We start from the raw sequence: 19,626 nt of genomic DNA on the forward strand, positions 1-19,626 counted from the left end.
ACTGAATCGGATGTTGCCTTCAACACACACCCTTCCAGGTTCAGGTGCTTTACTCAAGACTGCAGTAATGTGAACTGTAGATTTACATGTGAAACCTATTCCTGATATTTATGATATTTTTTCTGTTTTAAACCTCTTGTCCCCCAAGAAGCAAAGCAGTGCTGCCTGCAGCACCTCTGTTCTATAATAGCTCATAAGTTCAAGCATTTGCCTTCTCAAAAAGCAGAGATCCATATTCAGTCTTCTGCTGTCTGAAATTATTTCAACTTACATTTTCTAACCTTTCTGGAGCACTGTTATCAACCAGATTTGTGATGAGAAATTTCCACCCTTCCTGTTGGAAGTAGGTGCATCTTGCAAGAACAGATAAATTCCATAAATAAACTTTGGCCACAGAGAACACAGTATCAGTATAACCCATAATCATTCTGTTTGCTCCAGTTAGCTTTGGCATTCTCCTAAGCAGTGAGAGCTTAAAATCTACAGGAGAAAAGAAAATGTGAACCATAATGTTGCTGTCTAGGATAAGCACTACATATGAAGAAATGGAAAAACAGCGCAAAGCTACCTCTTCCACCCTGGAAGAACGCAGAGGGGAGTTTCTTGATTTGGAGAATGTCTGTATTGGGTTTGCGTGGCCAGGTTTCGGTAGCTGGGGGGCAGCTGCAGGGGTGGCTCCTGTGAGAAGCTGTCAGAAGCTTTCCCTGTGTCCGACATAGTCAGTGCCAGCCAGCTCCAAGATGGACCTGCTGCTGGCCAAGGCCAAGCCCACCAGCGACAGCGGTGGCACCTCTGGGATCACAGAGTTCAGAAGTGAAGGGGGGAAACCTGAGCAACACCAGCAGGAGCTGGGAGAGAGGAGTGAGATGACGTGAGAGGAACAACCCTGCAGACCCCACGGTCAGTGCAGAAGGTGGGCAGGAGGTGCTCCAGGCACTGGAGCAGAGGCTCCCCTGCAGCCCTGGAGCAGACCATGGTGGGACAGGCTCTCCCTGCAGCCCTGGAGCAGACCACGGTGGGACAGGCTGTCCCTGCAGCCACAGAGCAGACCATGGTGGGACAGGCTGTCCCTGCTGCCATGGAGGTCTACGGTGGAGCAGATCTCCACCCGCAGCCCAGGGAGGACCCCATGCCAGAGCAGGGGGGTGCCTGAAGGAGGCTGTGACCCCATGGGGAGCTTGTGCTGGAGTAGGCTCCTGACAGGACCTTGGACCCGTAGAGAGAGAGAAGCCCACACCAGAGCAGGTTTTCTGGCAGGACTTGTGACCCCATGGAGGACTCACGCTAGAGCAGCCTGTTCCTGAGAGACTGCCCTATGGGAAGGACCCACACTGGAGCAGTTCGTGAAGAACAGCAGCCCATGGGAAGGACTCATGTTGGAGAAGTTCATGGAGAACTGTCTCCCATGGGAGGGACCCCATGCTGGAGCAGGAGAAGAGTGTGAGGAGGAAGGAGCGGAAAAGACAACGTGTGATGAACTGACCGCAACCCCCATTCCCTGTCCCCTGCGCCGCTCGGGGGGGAAGAGGTAGAGAAAATCAGCAGTGAAGCTGAGCCTGGGACAAAGGGAGAGGTGTGAGAAAGGTGAAGAGTTGGTTTTATTTCTCATTACCCTACTGTGATTTTGATTGGTAATAAATTAATTTTCCTGAGTTGAGTCTACTTTGCCCTAACGGTAATTGCTGAGGGACCTCCCTGTCCTTATCTCGACCTACAAGCCTTTCATTACGTTTTCTCTCCCCTGTCCAGCTGAGAAGGGGAGTGACAGGGCAGCTTTCATGGGCACCTGGCGTCCAGCCAGGGTCAACCCACCACGCTGTCACAGCCTATGAGTGAAGCTTCTCGTAAAGGTAGAACAATGCATCACTGTGCTACAGAGCAAAGTTTGACTCCTGCAGAACTTAGCAGGCAGTTAATGAAGAAGTTCCAAGAGCACTGCTTGGATTTAAGTGCCTTATTCCACCTAAGGCCCATTCCAGGCTGCTGCACCCTCACTGTTTTTGTCAGAAGGTAAAATCACCCACCTTTTCCTGAGAGTTTAGTACCATTGAATGCTAGTGAGACAAACAGTCAACAAGTTTGCGTGGTTTTTAAGGCTTCATTTGAAGTCTAGCTGCACTGTACATATAGTTATATCTACATGAATAGGAGTGAGAAACATTACCAACTGCTCAGTCTTATTATCCCGGTTCTGTGTAGAGTCTTTCAGTAACTGGGTCATCTTCTTCCAAAGCTGATGAAGCTCTGCCTTTTCTGCACCTTCCTCCTGTTTCATTTGTATTAATTTCTGCCATGTTTCAGCCACCTGTCAACAGGAACAAATGAACCACGCTGTCACTCTTTAAAAAACTGGAGGTCTGATACAAGCTTTCCAGTCACTGTTAACTAGTCTACCACACCAGGGTAGACAACAGAGTTAACATCTAAAGTAACAACCCAGATTTACCTGCTTCCTGATTAAAGCAAGAACAAGTTCCAAAGCTTTGTGTGGGACCTGTCTGCCCTCCAACGTACAGTAAAATAAGAAGGGCAACATAAAGAGTATGAATCCTGACTCTAGTTCCTGGAGGAAATCAACAGTAAAGACAGACCTAAACAGTCCTCCGATAAACCCTGAAGAAACAAAGGAAGCCTTGTAGGATGTACAACATTATGAACAGAAACATATTCTGTATGTGTTGAAATTCCAGTGTGGAAAAATCAACAGAACTGAAAAAGAGATAACAGGTCCCTGAAGGCTAACTTGTGGTTTCCTCTCGCACTTAGTGGAAGTCTGTCTTCATACGCAAAACTATTAGCACTGAATTTAGTTTCAGAACCTCATATGCAAAGCAGCTTAGGAGCTGATTAGCAGTCTTCATCCTGGTGCTAAGAGATATGAAAAATTTTTCATCTTTCATTGTTGGAGGAAAGGTGAGAAAATGACATAGAGTAAGCTCATGGACTACCCTGTAAGAAAGCAACCTTTCTGAATAGCAAAGCAAGAATGAATAGCGTAACTGCAAACATACGCACCCTGTAACACTACAGAAACTACAGGCAACTTTACTGTTGAGCTATTCAGGCATTTAGCAGCTCCACCTCGTGGTAAGCTGACAAGGGCCACAAAGTCACAGAATGCTTAGGGTTGGAATGGACCTTTAGAGGTCTTCTGCCAAACCCCCCTGCAGTGAACAGGGACATCTTCAGCTGGGTAAGGTTGCTCAGAGCCTCATCCAACCCGACTTTGAATGTTTTAAGTACTGGCAGCTGCTCTAAGGTCTCCCCGCAGCCTTCCCTTCCCCAGGCTGAGCAGCCCCAGCTCTCCCAGCCTTTCCTCCCAGCAGAGGGGTTCCAGCCCTCGCATCATTGCTGGGGCCTCCTCCGGCCCCGCTCCCACAGCTCCAGCTCTGTCCTGTGCTGAGGGCTCCAGAGCTGGACGCAGGACTCCCGGGGGTCTCAGCAGAGCGGGGCAGAGGGGCAGAATCCCCTCCCTCGCCCTGTGCCCACGCTGCTGGGGATGCAGCCCAGGGCACAGTTGGCCTTCTGAGCTGCGAGTGCACATGGCCAGGTCATGGCCAACTTTTTGTCCATCAGTACCCATAAGTTCTTCTCAGCACGGCTGACTACTTCTGCAACAGTCACAGTCATGCTGACATGGACTTCGGCAGTGCCAGGTGGGCTGAAGCTTGGGTTGCCCTGGAGCAGCTTTGCTTATCCTTATCATTGTGCAGGGAATGCTGTATGTAAACCACAGACAATCAAGTGCTGGTGGTATACAAATTCCACTTTACCCTTTGGCTTGAGGTATCTGGGACTGTCTAGGCAGGGATCACCACAGCAGTGAAGGGCTAATCAGATACCCAGAACTGGCCAAGCTAGGCACAGGACACCTGACTTACACATACTGCATTTAAATGTGCATTTGGGATCACGCCTGACTTACAGGAATAAAACAAAAGAATGACATCCCACCTTTTCAGCCTGCATAATAATATTCTTTGTCAGGCTTTGTCAGTTTAATGGATTACATTCAAGTCTTACACAGTGGAAAAGAAAGGAAAACAGTTAAAGCCAGATCATCCCGGTTATGGTCCACAAAGAGATCTTCAGTGGTCTGTGGCACAAAAAATTGGGGATTCCTTGATGAAAAGTAGTTAGTTCTGATCAAATGGAAACTCTTTGTTAGAAGGGAGAAAGTAAAGTGCTTATCCTACCTCTAAATATTTCTTTTCTTGATGATACAGTTCCACAAGCTTGTTACATACATCACACCATTTCTGCTTGTCACCACTAGAAAGGAGGAAGAAAATCCCACACAAAACAGCTAAGTTTTGCATAAAATAGTATCACGTTTTTCAAATTCTGATAAATCACTTTTTAAGAGGTTCAGCTGCCAAACAAATATTTAGAATAAATACTACAGATTGCCCTAAAAGTTTTACTCATTGTTGCTGTAACTTAGTAAAAAACAAAAATTACTTAAAGGGATTGTACTTTCCTTTTTGAACAATTTTCAAATTAAGAAAACAAATTGAATACTCCAGTCAGCTACAGTGACAGCTGACAATTAGATTTGTTTAGAGCTGTACTTATATGAATCAGATGACATATGTTCTGTGATCTTAAAGCAGAGAAAAAAAGCCTACTTATTAATGCAGACAATGAACCATGACAGCTAAACGCTTCAAGGCAGTGGGTTTAGACAGAAGGCATAAGATGACAGAATTCTTTGAACTATTCACCTCAAGTACAACCATTCCGAGAGTTTTTACTCTACAACAAGGGACAGGATCAAGAAACCTATACAGGAACAGAAAACCTTATTAACAAGTGCTGACCCACTGATGTGACAAGGCTTAAAAAAAGGAAAGGCCGTTCTGTGTATCAGCAATAGCATTAACTGAACTAGAAATTGTAGACTGAATTATGGTATGCAATATCCTTTACCTTTCATAGAGTTCCAAGAGCTTCTGGTAAACATCTGCTAAGTCTCCTTTGACATCAGCTTGGTTGGATTTCTCATACAAATTTGCTAATCCCTTAAAAAAAAAAAAAGATAAAAAATAAGTATGATTTTATGTCAACAGTTCTGTGTTACGAGAATACTGCAAGTTCTGCCTACAAAAATTATTCCACTGCCTTCAAAGGGGTCACGTGCTAATGTAGTTATCTCTGAGCACAACCTGCATTGATACTTTTGCACAGCCTTCTGAATCTATTTATTTTAAATTAAAAGCTTTCCTCACTTTCCTAACCAACAACTATTTGAAACTTACACATACTACATAAACTTGTCTGCATAACAGACAATACACAAAGTGCACTAATTCATGTGACAAAAGATCTATACCCAAATATCATACTGTCTTAGTAACAGAAAGCCAGAATCTGATTGCAAAATTTCAACATACCTTGAAACCAGGCACTACCAGTTGTACTTTAAAAACACAGTTACATTGAAAATACTAAGAACATTACTACCTTGGAAAAGTATCAGTTGTTGGTATCAGACACAGACTTAATATGCAACCTTCTCCTTCACAAGTCTCCAAAACACAACTGTATGTTGTAACTATACACAGTTGCAGCATGCCGTGCAAACACCACCCAGCACGCAGCTATCTTAAATGTACACTGTTGCTTTTAAGTAACAATAACAAAATTCAGTAACAAGCCACTTGATACTGGCAGCTGCAGATACCTCACTAGAGAAAACACTTTCTCTCCTATGAGATAAACATTGTCAAATGTTTCCAGAGCTACAAGGATGCAAATTCCTAAGCATGGATGAATGTACGGTATGCGTTTCAATACATGTTCTCCCTTGCATGTTTCACTGCTACACAGTCTACACATTAAACTTAAATACACTGAAACTAAAGTTCACCCTGCTATGTATCACAGAATCCCAGCATGGCAGAGGTTGGAAGGGCCCTCTGTGGGTCACCCAGTCCAACCCTCCTGCCGAAGCAGGGTCACCCAGAGCAGGCTGCACAGGACCTTGTCCAGGCGGGGCTGGAATATCTCCAGAGAAGGAGACTCCACAGCCTCCCTGGGCAGCCTGGGCCAGGGCTCCGTCACCCTCAGAGGGAAGAAGTTCTTCCTCATGTTCAGCTGGAGCTTCCTCTGCTTCAGTTTGTGCCCATTGCCCCTTGTCCTGTCGCTGGGCACCACTGAAAAGAGTCTGGCCCCGTCCTCCTGACACCCACCCTGCAGATATTTATGGGCATTTATAAGGTCTCCTTTCAGACTTCTCTTCTCCAGGCTGAACAAGCCCAGCTCCCTCAGCCTCTCCTCGTATGAGAGATGCTCCAGTCCACTCTTCATCTTCGTAGCCTAGGCTTCCCTAGGAGGATGTTACAGGAGACAGTGTCAAAAGCCTTGCTGAAGTCAAGGCAGACAACATCCACTGCTTTCCCCTCATCTACCCAGCTGGTCATGCCATTGCAGAAAGCTATCAGATAGGTCAAGCACGATTTTCCCTTGGTGATGCACCTTGAGTACCCCTGATAATCTTCTTTTCCTCCACGTGCTTAATAATGACCTCCAGAATGAGCTGTTCCACCACCTTTCCAGGGATGGAGGTGAGGCTGACCAGCCTGCAGCTCCCTGGGTCCTCTTTCTTGCCCTTTTTGAAGATTGGAGTGACACTGGCTTTCCTCCAGCCCTCAGGCACCTCTCCTGTTCTCCAGGATCTTTCAAAGATGCTGGAGAGTGGTTCAGCAATGACATCTGCCAGCTCCCTCAGCACTCGTGAGCACATCCCATTGGGGCTCATGGATTTGCGGGTGTCCAGTTTGCTTAGATGATCTCCAACCCGATCCTCCTCAACCAAGGGAAGGTCTTCCTTTCTGCAGGCTTTCTCTCTTACCTCCAGGGACTGGGATTCCTGAGGGCCTGCCTTACCAGTGAAGACTGAAGCAAAGAGGGCATTCAATAACTCCATCTTCTCTGTATCCTCCATGACCAAGCCACCCATCCCATTCAACAGTGGCCCCACATGTTCACTAGTCAACTGTTTGCTGCTGATGTACTTGAAGAAGCTTTTCTTGTTGTCTTTGACAGCCCTTGCCAGATTTAATTCCAGGTGGGCCTTAGCCTTCCTCGTTGCTTCCCTGCATGCTCTGACAACATTCCTGTATTGCTTCCTAGTGGCCTGTCCCTCTTTCCACATTCCATAGACCTTTCTCTTTGAGTTTCGCTAGAAGCTCTTTGCTCATCCATGCAGGTCTCCTGCCTCCTTTGCTAGATTTCTTACTCATGGGCATGCACTGATCCTAAGCACAGAGGAAGTGATGCTTAAATAGTAATCAGCGCTTCTGGACCCCTCTACTTTCTAGTGCCCTAACCCATCAGATTCCTCAAAGCAGGTCCTTGAAGAGGCCAAAACATATGCAGCCACTTATAGCCTTACTTCGGACACACAAATAATATGAACCTCAGCTACTCTGCAGCTTCAGTAGAACTAAGGGACTCCAGAAAAAACAATGCAAGTCTTAGCTCTGCTTTGTTTCTATGTTTATCTCCATAGTGACACTCTTCAGGCAAAGAAAAAGTGAATCTGGACATTCACGTACCTGCCACGCCAGTAACTGGTTTGGTTCAAGTTCCACAGCCTTCTTATATGCTGCTTTGGCTTGATCAGGCTGCTCTAATTCAGCAGCTGCCACCCCAATAAACACCCAAGCATTATAGTTGTTTTTTTCTTGCTTCAAGACTGCCTGGAAATACACAATTTTAAGTGAAACTGACGAATGAAATGAGTCTTACAGATCCACGCATTGAGCTTTATCATTACAGTATGGTGAATTATTCTACATGGTAATACTAGAAGTTAGGTAATTACTAGCAAAAGGCTAAGATTAATAAATTCAGCTTGTCATGCCAGACAATGCTTCATATCTGAACTGTTCTGTCAGTAACCATATCAGTAGCTCAGCAATTACAGCACTCCTGTCAAGGTCTGGATTAGAAATGGATTTTTATCTCTATTGTTCTAGACTTAATATTCTTCTTATCACATATAAGCAAATACAAAAGGTAGAGGAATAAAGGTTTACCTGTGGGCAACTAACGTGAATGATGAATGAAGTTAAATCTGAAAATCACTCTCAACTACTAGATCAATAAGGTACTCCACACTCTGCATTACTATACAGCTGCAGGGGTATGGGAACCGCAAACAATATGTGTGAAAAAGATCATCTTCCAAGTAAAAAAATAATTACCTTGCAATGCTTTAAAGCTTCCTTATATTCTTTATTTCGTATTGCATCTCTAGCACTCTTTAATGCTGCTTTCACCTCCTTGTTTGACATTGTGGCTACTGAATAAAAAGGACATACATCAGTTGTTATAAAAAGATACACGGAACTCAAAACATTATTTATATCCTACTGTAATTGCACGAGAGTGTTTTAAACACAGAAATATAGTGCAATATGCCAAAATGCACACCGCACTGAAAAATACTGAAACAACTAATATGGTTAAAATTAGTTACTTATGCTTAGCTCCAACGCAGGATTAAGTCAATATTCCAAACAGTGAAATGATACAAATTCACTACCCCAGAATGAAATTTTGGTTAAGGTTAACGATAAATTTAAATAGTAGGAGAGGTGTTATATGAGAGACACCTCAGTCAGGCTCCTAGGAAGACACCCTGCACACAGTTTCTTTTAAAAGAGGAATTACTAAGCAGTGAAGTGTGCTTAACAGGCGCGCTGCACTGGACATGCGCTCAAAGGGTTCCTACGGGTCAGGGTTTTTCCTGTGTGCTACTCACAGCAGTATGGCAGCCAGCCCGTCGCTTGGGTTCAGGCGTGGTCCACGATGCTCCTCTCCCTTCACACACAGACCTTGCTTCCGACTACCACTGCAGAGCAAACAAGAGTAAGCGTTTAGGGACACGTCTCAGAAGCATTCACACTTTTTAAGTCTGACACAACCATGCACAGTTTTGACGTGTATGGTAAATCTTTTGCCTCAAGTGAACTCTTTAGAAACACCACAGCTAAAAGTGCCTAAACGGGATGAAGCTGCTGCTGGTGCAGGCACTGAGCGAGCCTGAAACAGTGACAAACTGAAGAATGGCTGTAAACTACAAGAGGACAGATTTAGATTAGATATTAGGAAGAAATTCTTCACCATGAGGGTGGTGAGACCCAGGCCCAGGCTGCCCAGAGAAGCTGTGGCTGCCCCCTCCCTGGCAGTGCTCAAGGCCAGGTTGGATGGGGCTGGGAGCACCCTGGGCTGGTGGAAGATGTCCCTGCTGATGGCAGGGGGGTTGGAACCAGATGATCTTTAAGGTCCCTTCCAACCCAAACTTTGCTACGATTCTGTGATTGTAAAACCTTTTAGCGGCTGAAAAGCAGAAGACAAAGAACGGGTGAAGGGCCTAGAGAGAAATTAATAATGAAAGGACAAAGGAAGAACGCAGGTTTCAAACATTCTCTCGGAGCCTACCAAAAAACCCCAGAAATGTGTCAAACTTACACTGCCCAAAGGCTCCTGGAGATAAATCTGCCTCCTGAGAGGGCACAGACGCCCCGACCGTCACAAACACGGCCCCGCACCCACATTTCCGAGCCCGGGCTTCATCTTCACCTGCAGAGAGAACAGACCCCCCGCGTCAGCGCTCAGCCGGGCACCTCGGAGGGGTCAGCAGGCCTGGTAGCCCCGTGCGCCCAGGCCGGGCCTCGGGCGGGGCCCGGCGCCCGCGGGCTGCCTGGGGAAGCGGCTCCGCGCCGGCAGCCCCTCTGGGCGCGGCCGTTCGACCCGCCGCAGGCCGAGCCGGCAGCCATGCCGGCGGGGGAACACACCACGGGCCGGGCCGGGCTGGGCCACCACCCCCCTGCATCCTCCCCTCCGCCTCACCTTCCCCCGCCACAGCCGCCACGGCCCCGCGCATGCGCAGCGCACGTCGCTCGCCCCCTCTTCCCCCCCCCCTTCCCGCGCATGCGCAGCGCACGTCGCTCGCCCCCTCCTCTCCCCCTTCCCGCGCATGCGCAGCGCACGTCGGCGCGGCGACGCTGCCCGGGCAGCCGCCATTTTTCTTCGGGCACTGTGGGAGATGTGGTTCCCCGCCGCACGCCAGGAGCCGTAGGCCGCGGGCGGCTGTGGCTCTGCCGGCGGGGCGATCGGCTGTTTGGGCGGCCGCTTCCCACCGCTCCCCGCCTCTCCAGAGCGGCGGGGTGATGCGGGTCGGCGGGCCGCTGGGGCTGGCGCTGGCGCTGCTCCTCATGGCCGCCGCGCCCGGGGCGGGAGCAAGGCCGCGGCCCAGCGTGGTGCTGGTGGCCTGCGACTCTCTGGTGAGTCCCCGGGGCGGGGTGGCAGCCGGGGCCGGGCCGCCGCACGGCTGAGGGAGGGCGGGAGAGCGGCGGGGGCTGCCCGAGCGGGACCGCCGAGGATGCGGCAGCCAGGGCTTTCCGCGGCTCTGCCCCGGGGTAGGACCGCAGGCCTGCGGAAATAAAGCTGGTTTTTATTCTCCAGCACCTCCGTGGGGTGGAGGGCTGGCTCGGGGTGGCGAGGGCAGGCCTCCCGTGTCGCCGGGACGCCAGGTAACCTCTCTGTTCTAAACCAAGCTCTGCTTCCTTCCTGGGAGCGTGCTGTGTGTTTGCATCAGGTGCCTGAGGAGACTCAGAGACCTCTGTGCAGGCGCAGTTTATGGAACAGACCTGGCGTGGGAAACCAACGCGTTTCTGTTGGCCTGAAAAGCAAGAAGGGAAGGAACATCACCGAACCATGTTCTTGCTGTTGTATATCGTGAGGACGCTAGGTCTCTGCGACAGATGGGGTGGAGAATTTCTGTAATCACAGGTGGAATGGCCGAGTGAAGCTGTTGGGCATCATGTATTGACTTACTCAGACTTTTATCAGGTGTAACAAATATTACAATAAAGATGGCAGATTGGTATCTACAGCTAGAAGAATAAAGGAATTGGTAGGTATTTTTTTATGAATTTCTAGTGGCTTTTTTGCAGTGATTTATTGATACATTAGTTTTAATTCCCAGACAGATAGAAAAGATTTTTTTTGTCATTCGCAACTACCAAGTATATTTCCTTGCTTACAGCTAAAACCAGCACTTTTTTTTCACCCTTTTCTCACCATACTTCTATCTGCCTGCCTGGCATACTGGAAATGCTTTTATCAAGGTTTTACTTTGAGGAAAGGGAAAGCCATGGTTTCTCTGCCTCGTCTGAGCTCTCCTTCCTGTTAAATCAAACTTAAGCTCCATGGTATTACTTCCAAGGACTTTCACATCTCATCACTTCTCATTCACTGTTGAGAAATCAACACTTGGCTCCCAGTCAACTTGGAATGCCATCCTTGAGTGCACAGGTAAGAGCACTTGACTTCTTGCCTGCTGCCTGTCATTTTGGGGATGAATTCCTCCCAAGACTTTGATAAATGTGTATTATTCTTTTTCAAACCCCTTCTTAAAACATGATTTAGAAAACAAAGCAATAGCTCATTATTTACTTTCCTTCCTCTGACTGTGTTCTTACTTTTATTTTGTTTTGGGAATATCAGCTCTCTTAACATCCCAAAGTAATATGTGGTTTTTGCAGATGGGAATTTTTCTCCAATTTTTCAGCTTTTAGTAAAATTAATATTTACCAATAAAATGCCAAATTTATAATAGTTTAGATTCTGGGAGTTTGTCATTGGCCAGTTTGTCTCTAGATGCTACGAAAAGCTGCAGCAAATCTTAGTAAGGCTTCTGTTTGTCATGCTGTAAACAGGAAGGTACTCATGACTACCTTACGGGCATTAGAGAAGTACCCTTACAAAAATGAGAGACAAAACCCCAGGTGTTTGTGATGTTCTTTATAAAATAGTTAAGAAGGTGCTGTTTCTGAAAGGTATCTGCTTTGCGATCAGTATTTGCATAGTACGTACGAAGAACATGTTAAAGAATCATTGTGTTGCAGAAGTTTTTTGTGAGATGGATAACAGTTTTTCTGGAAACAAAAGCTTAAGTCCTTCAGGCTGTCTAAAGGTATAGGTTTTTGTTTGAAAGCGTGCCTGCCTTTGTCGTGGGTGATGCTGCCTACGAAAGTCTGACACCTGATCTGTCAAGCGTGACGAATATTTCCTTCTCGGTGATGTTGGACTGTGTTTGGCCTCATGGCCTCTTGCTTGAACGGCTAGCTCTCAGCTGTTGTATCACATCAAGCACTGTGCTACTCACAGGGCTTGCTGGTGGAACGTACTAGTTGTAGGCAATTCAGCTCCTAAATTGCTGCTTGAGATGAACTGAGTGCTGACAGGCTTTGCTCACAACGCAGCTCGCGTTCCTGGATGAAATGCGCTTCTTGTGTTACTCAGAATTGTATAGCCTTGATTACTTCAAAATCCACAAGTCCTACACAGTTCTTCGAGAGCAGGTTTCCAGAAATAGCTGTAGAGTTTTCACCATCTCAGGTGGTTAAAGAAGCTTACTTCTTTCACTGGACAGACACATTGCCTGTCAAGAATGAACTCTTGTCTCCAGCTGTTCAAACAAACAGTGTCTTTGTTGGAGAAACTTTTGAATGTGTTGTTGACAGGATGACAAATCAGTCCTGTACTCTCTAAAGAGCACTTTCAGCCTCAAGTTCCTTTGAAGTTCGTATTGCAGACTACAGCTTTATTTCCAGTTTGTCCTACTGCATGCTTATTCTAGTTGCCATTTGTAGTAGTGTACAAAATTAGGTAATCAGTCTTTTAGCATATTCTGGTCTCCAGTGGCCCAGTTTACTGTGCAGCTGTCGACTGCAGTGTGGTGCTGGGATGCCACAGTTCTCTCTCCTGGTGCCAAATGAAGTGATTCTCTCTATAGCACTGCGTTATCCAGTAGCATTTTCTGCCAGAAAACAAGTGGAGGGAATTGTTTTCTTCTGTGTGTAGTCCCTGCATTGAACTCTAAAGAGTGAAGAGAATTACGTTAGTTGCTGACTGTGGACGTAGTGTATGAGCAGTGGCTGGGTGGCTAGTGAAGTAATGAAGTGCGTGTGCTGTAAGGTTAAAACATTTTAAACAATGACAGTATAATTCTAACCTTAAAATATTTCAGTAATTTAGAAGAATTATTTCCTACTATGGAGCATAGTTATGCTGTGCTTAATTGTTTTGTGGGTTCTTTCTGAAATGTTGCAAACTCTGATTATATGCAGTATACTTTGTAAATTCTCACTTGGATGATGAGTGCCTACCACCAGGGAACTGTGGGTAATGGAAGCGATAGTAACACACACTGTAAATTCTTCAGATTTGCTCTCACTTATCTGTGGTGTGGTGGTTTTTTTTGTCCTCTCACAAATTATTCCAGAAAATTAAACTAGTACACCTAAAGCAAAAAACTCAGAAACACATCTGCTAATGTGCAGAAACAGCATAGTATGAAATTGATAGGAAGTCTTGCGTTGTGTGATCTGTATTCTTAAATGCTGAAGACAGAAAGAAACTATTGTTCTTTCCATGTAAGGTTGCCTGATGCTTCATATAGGAGAATATGATGTTAAATGCAATGTTTGTTTCAAATATCTCTTTCCAAAACAGTCTTTCAAAAGTGCATTTTCTTAATTAAAAAGTGTAGAGGCTAGCAGTTCTCAGAATTCATGCATCCACCTACCTGTTTTCTTCTAAGCTAATAGCATTTTTGGTTATCCTTTGGAGTTTTCGCTGTGACTCAGATGTCTGAGAAGTGTTTGTACCTGTTTCAAAGGTACTATTATTTAAAGGTGAAATGTCACAGACGGTAAGACCCTGGTCTGCATCCCTTGAGACTCTGCATGTTTTTTACGTTTTGAAGTAGGTGATCAAAGGTCTCCATCTGAAGCAGTCATGTAGTTTTTATTAGCTGAATAAAACTACCTATTCAGTAATGGGAGAAAATAACTCCTGTGATTCACTGTTGGTCGTATCTGCTGATTTTTTGTTATGGTTCAGCAGGAGCAGAGTGGTCGTTCCACTGAATAGTTTCTGTTGAAGAGGTAATGTCTCACTAAATAATTGTTTTCATGTTTTCTCACGTAACAGAAAATTACAGAAAAAGCCACAGTGCAATTTTGTACTTAATGTCCTGCAATGGTGAGTGTTAGCTTCAGCAGACGCTAAGAACCGGTTGTGCCAAATGAGGCTTGCTCAATGTGTGGCATGCAAAGCGTTTTTTGTAGGCTGCTAGTGCTGGTAGGCTGCATGCTAGTGCATGGAGGCCGGTAACTAGTGGTGTCCCCCAGGGGTCAGTACTGGGCCCAGTCTTGTTCAACTTCTTCATCAACGACCTGGATGAAGAGTTAGAATGTACCCTCAGCAAGTTTGCTGATGACACCAAACTGGGAGGTGTGGTAGATACACTGGCAGGCTGTGCTGCCATTCAGCGTGACCTGGACAGGCTGGAGAGTTGGGCAGAGAGGAACCTGATGAGGTTCAACAAGGGCAAGGGCAGGGTCCTGCACCTGGGGAGGAACAACCCCATGCATCAGTACAGGCTTGGGGTGGACCTGCTGGAGAGCAGCTCTGCAGAGAGGGACCTGGGTGTGCTGGTGGACAACAGGTTGACCATGAGCCAGCAGTGTGCCCTGGCTGCCAAGAAGGCCGATGGGATCGTGGGGTGCATCAAGAAGAGTGTGGCCAGTAGGTCGAGGGAGGTTCTCCTTCCCCTCTACACTGCACTGGTGAGGCCTCATCTGGAGTACTCTGTCCAGTTCTGGGCTCCCCAGTTCAAGAAAGATGAGGAGCTGCTGGAGAGAGTCCAACGGAGGGCTACGAGGATGGTGAGGGGACTGGAACATCTCTCCTACGAGGAAAGGCTGAGGGAGCTGGGCTTGTTCAGCCTGGAGAAGAGAAGGCTGAGAGGGGACTTTAGAAATGTTTATAAATATCTGCAGGGTTGGTGTCAGGAGGACGGGGCCAAACTCTTTTCAGTAGTGCCCAGTGACAGGACAAGGGGCATTGGGCACAAACTGGAGCATAGGAAGTTCCGTCTGAACACGAGGAAGAACTTCTTCACTCTGAGGGTGACGGAGCCCTGGCCCAGGCTGCCCAGGGAGGCTGTGGAGTCTCCTTCTCTGGAGATATTCAAGACCCGCCTGGACAAGATCCTGTGCAGCCTGCTCTGGGTGACCCTGCTTTGGCAGGAGGGTTGGACTGGGTGACCCACAGAGGTCCCTGCCAACCCCTGCCATGCTGGGATTCTGTGATATGTGGATACAAATAAGTTACTGCAGGGTTACAAGCAGTCACGTACCAACTGTTTTGCTGTGGTTTCTCATACAGGAACTTTTATACCTGAACAAAAATAATTTGAAGTAACTTGGTAGGATGATCCATTGCCTAAGTATGGATTACAGTTAAGAATTTGCATGCCAGCATTTATAGTATAGAGGCCAATGTGTTAATTTCTGCGTTGTCTTTGGAACAAATGACCAAGTGGCTGGTGAATTTGTAAATGGAGTTTGATGCACTCACCTGGCCTTGTCTACCTGCTTACATGCTCTTGTGAACCAAATTCTGTGCAAAACACAGCTTCTAACCTACTCATGCTTTAAGGTGTCTGTGCTTGTCACAGATCTAGAGGAGGGTTACTCAGGTGGCTATAGCTGAGTAATGTCTCGTGATGGGGAGATCTGTTAAAACCCTGCAGAGTCACTGTCGACATCCTCTTCACCAAAGAGCCGACCACTATGGCTGGGGCTGAGTTGAGACATGTTACTGAACCAAGGAAAGACATACAAGTGACAGGAAAAGACAGTGACCTGAAAGAGAGCAATCTACAAGAAACCTGGTTTCACATCATCATCATTTTGCACGATAAAAGTACCGATACGAAATTTGGTGTCTTTTTAAACGTATTGGTTAAAAACAAAAGCTAAAGAAATAGATATAATGAAGGATCAATGAAGTATCAAGAGGGAACCTTTGCAGGCAATGTTTCAGTGGGAGAATAGCCTTGCTTCAGCTTGCTGATCACTTTTCCAGTTTAAAATAAGTTTGCAGAGATACAGTGTGGATAAACTAACTTTAAAGAGAGGAAAAGGATGAGGGATCAGTTCTGGTTTCACAGAAATATGTACCAGTGCACACACCTGAATCAGGATTGAGACACTCATTTTCATCTTTCACCATACCTATCCCTGTTGAATGTATCGTGGTAGGACCCTACTCCTGCAAGAATTGGAGCTTAGAATATATATAGCAGCAGAGAGGAAATAATTCTAATGTGAAGAAGTCCAGTTATCTTTTACATGACATTTTTTCATGAGTAATTGATTTTATATTGATCTAGTGGAAGCTTCTCAATGCTTTATTTTCCATGTCTGAATTGGCAACACTGAAGTAATACAAGTTCAAGGTGACAAATCTATGAACTAATGCAGCCAATGGTTTGGGATAAGGCTGTTTACATACTGTTTTTCTCTGTTTGATTGCAGGATGGACGCTTGACGTTTTATCCAGGAAATCAAACGGTGGATTTGCCGTTTGTAAATTTTATGAAAAGATACGGCACTGTATTCCTCAATGCCTATACCAATTCTCCAATTTGTTGTCCTTCCCGCGCAGGTAAGACCAAGCAAAACGTCAGGTAAATACTTGCACATGTCTAATTTAAATGAGTGGTAGTGATGGGAAACTTCAACAGATTGAATTTTGGGGGATTTGTTTTGTTTTTCAATATGACCCAAGTTTTTTAGTGTGTGTCTGAATTTATACAGTAATCTCACGTTTGATCTCTTCTGTTTCTCATGCTTCTTGCTTTCTTTTTTTTTATTCTCCTTTTTCCAGCTATGTGCGAGCTCCCAAATCTTTTTTTCAAACTTCACTGAAGCTTCAGCATTTTTTAAAATTCTTCAGGATTTGCGGAGAAATCATATAAGTTTATCTGCTGCAGTGCTGAAGCTGCATTCAGAACTACTCTCCCCTCCCAATACAGAGTTAATAAATCTCTTTCCTGTTCTCAGGAAAAAGTATTAAATAATAACAGCTGAAAAAGTCAGTGGCTGTTAGCACTGCCTTCCAATTACATTTATTGCAAACACTCCGATAAATTCATAAAGTGCCCTTCAGTAGCTTTAATTGAATACTTCGTATTTTTCTTTACTTCCGGCAGTCATTGTCCTGTGTGCAATTTCATGCTTGCAGAATTTTCTGGGTAGTTAGAAGGAAGCTGTATTCTTGAATCAAAGGTTACATCTTAAAACACTTCTAGCCTTTTCAGTTGTTGCAAAGACTCTCCAGAGGTGACATAAATGAGAGGGAGATCTCACTTTCTCTCAGGCATACATTGGAAGAAACAACCTGTCCTGACTGCGGAAGGCACAGGCTGTCAAATTTAGTGTTAGTGTTTAGTATTCCACTTATTGGTAACTAGTCCCCTTTTGTGATTCTCAAGGTCACATTTTAAGTGAGTGAGATTACGTGAACATGCTGTCAGTCTTACATTTTTCTTGATTTTTAAGTCTTTCAGCCAGTCTTTGTTGCTGAGACAAAGAATCTCGTGTTCGGTTATTTAATTTCAAGAAATTTTGTGAAAATAGCAGCTGGTGCTCCCAGTGAGGAAGAGGCTGCATGATGAATTCAACAACTTGTCAATTCCTTTTAGCATTTTAGGTGGTCCATCAACATCACCATGACCACTGGTCAGTCATCACAAGTGTAGCTCTGAAGCAGCGCGACATCTCTTACCCACCCAGTAGCTTGGAGACCTGCAAGTAACTGAGGGTACATCTGTTCTGGAGGTGTCAGGGATGGTACTACAAGAGATGGTGGGAAGGAGGACTGTGGGGTGCGGAAAGTAGGGGTATTGCAGTGGTATGGGGTTGGGGTGACACACAATTTGTGTTTACAGGGTATGTCTATTGCTTATAGAACAGCCTAGTTTCATTGTAGGACTAATTTGACTCTAAATTAGCATTGGGAAAAGTGAACGAATCTCGAGAAGTTGCAGAGAAGCATGGGAATTTGCTAATAAAAACTTTCCATGTAGTTACTTTGCAACTCTTTCTTTGGTTTTCTTACTTCTTGGCCTCTTCTTCAATAATCTCGCTTTGTTTCTACATCTGATAGTGAAGTAGATTACCTGAAAAGGATAAAACTGAGGGCATATAGGATTTGTAGAAATAATATACTCTAATTCCCTCCGCTAACATACTTAACTTTAAATTCACATGAAAATCTAACTGAAGTAAGATGAGAGAATACTCTGGAACACCTCTAAATACATAAATGTTTCATCAGAATCTGTGCTACCGTGACATTTTCTTTCTCAATCAATATTTCCTGATCTACAGAAAGCCTTGATGTAATGGTTGCATAGTGCCTGGAAAGATGAGACCACCTTCTGTGATTCTGGGGATTATTTTGGCAGATGTTGTTATTTGTGTTGGTGATGAAAAAAGATTTGGAAGAGTAACACTTTGTCTTCCCTGCTGTATTGGATCACAATGTGGACGTTTTACCTCTAAAATAAGGAGAAGATTGATCCCCTCTCAATTATATTGAACTTACATTTAGACAGGAAGTATCACTTGTCAAAACCCATATCTGCTTTTTTTTTTCCTCCGCCCCCCAGCTATGTGGAGTGGCCTTTTCACTCATGTAACAGAATCTTGGAATAACTTCAAAGGTCTAGATCCAGATTACGTAACGTGGATGGATCTCATGGAGAAGCATGGGTACCGCACACAGAAGTATGGGAAATTGGACTATACTTCTGGACATCATTCCATAAGGTAATCAGATGCATTCTCTTGTAATGAACAGGAGTGTATGAATCATGTAATGATCTGGCAAGTGGTTTTGGTCTCTGACTGAAGTGGTAGTAGCTTTAATTTAAACAAAATTGTGTTAGGAACCTAACAGGGGTCTCTCCTGTGACTCTACGCAGAACCAAGCATATCCCATGCATATGCAGTTTGGCTTTTACCTGTAGCTGGAAGGTGAATATCAAGACTGTGGTTTTGCCCAACATGAACGGAAGATCATTTTTGATCATTGGTATTGCTCCCTAAGTGAAATTCATAAACCGTTTTTACCTTGCCTTGAGACTTCCTGGCTTGATTATACTAGCAGTGGGAAAAGCGGAACAAAGAAACACATTTGATAATACTTGAATATTAAATCTATCACAAAACACGAGGTGGTTTTGGTTTTTTTTGAAAGCCATATGTTTTCACAGGCTTGTGCTGTACTTCCTATGCTGTAAAGCGTTTTGTTTTTTTTAAAATGTGACTAGAATTATAGCAATTTATGAAAAATACTTAAACATTTAGAGACTAACAGCATTATGTTCAAAAAATAATAAGCATAATGCGTCTGGACAACTGGGACAAAATTTGGTATCTTCCTTCTGTGTAGTGCATCTTCATAAAAACTCTCTCCCTGATCAATAGTCGTGTCCGTTGTTGACATAATAATAGAGAATAGCTTTTTGTTTTGTATTAAACAGGTTACTTAAGATTTCCTCATTTCCCTCACTAAAATGAGCAATCGGAAGTTGAAAGATCAGATTAGTCGTTCATAGTATGTTGCTTGTGCACACTGCTTTTTATCTACAAAATTCTTTATAAGTAGCATCCACTTCAGAATCTGGCCAAAGGAACAATTTCCTCTGCAGTTTAAGGCTGTCAAAAAAGAAAAGAAAGCTTTTTTCCTGTT

General features: G+C 45.0%; 2 protein-coding genes across 3 annotated transcripts in view; one reads left to right on the plus strand and one right to left on the minus strand.

The window, feature by feature from the left end:
• Positions 1–9,911, minus strand: part of SKIC3 (SKI3 subunit of superkiller complex) — a 51,343-nt gene extending 41,432 nt beyond the window's left edge. For both annotated transcript variants that reach the window (XM_075447219.1, XM_075447218.1), the window contains exons 1-8: positions 9,862–9,911; positions 9,481–9,591; positions 8,771–8,860; positions 8,211–8,308; positions 7,560–7,703; positions 4,930–5,021; positions 4,197–4,272; positions 2,165–2,305 (exon numbers count right to left, since the gene is read on the minus strand). In XM_075447219.1, coding sequence (XP_075303334.1) covers positions 2,165–2,305; positions 4,197–4,272; positions 4,930–5,021; positions 7,560–7,703; positions 8,211–8,300 — 543 coding nt within the window. In that variant the 5' untranslated portion in view covers positions 8,301–8,308; positions 8,771–8,860; positions 9,481–9,591; positions 9,862–9,911. The remainder of the gene's footprint in view (positions 1–2,164; positions 2,306–4,196; positions 4,273–4,929; positions 5,022–7,559; positions 7,704–8,210; positions 8,309–8,770; positions 8,861–9,480; positions 9,592–9,861) is intronic.
• Positions 9,912–10,055: 144 nt separating this feature from the next.
• ARSK (arylsulfatase family member K) overlaps positions 10,056–19,626 on the plus strand; it is a 34,866-nt gene continuing 25,295 nt past the window's right edge. The window contains exons 1-3 of the mRNA XM_075446907.1: positions 10,056–10,295; positions 16,404–16,533; positions 18,542–18,701. Of these exons, the coding sequence (XP_075303022.1) occupies positions 10,182–10,295; positions 16,404–16,533; positions 18,542–18,701 (404 nt within the window). The 5' untranslated portion in view covers positions 10,056–10,181. The remainder of the gene's footprint in view (positions 10,296–16,403; positions 16,534–18,541; positions 18,702–19,626) is intronic.

Source organism: Opisthocomus hoazin, chromosome Z (genome assembly GCF_030867145.1).
Source record: "Opisthocomus hoazin isolate bOpiHoa1 chromosome Z, bOpiHoa1.hap1, whole genome shotgun sequence".
NCBI classification, from domain to species: Eukaryota; Metazoa; Chordata; class Aves; order Opisthocomiformes; family Opisthocomidae; genus Opisthocomus; species Opisthocomus hoazin.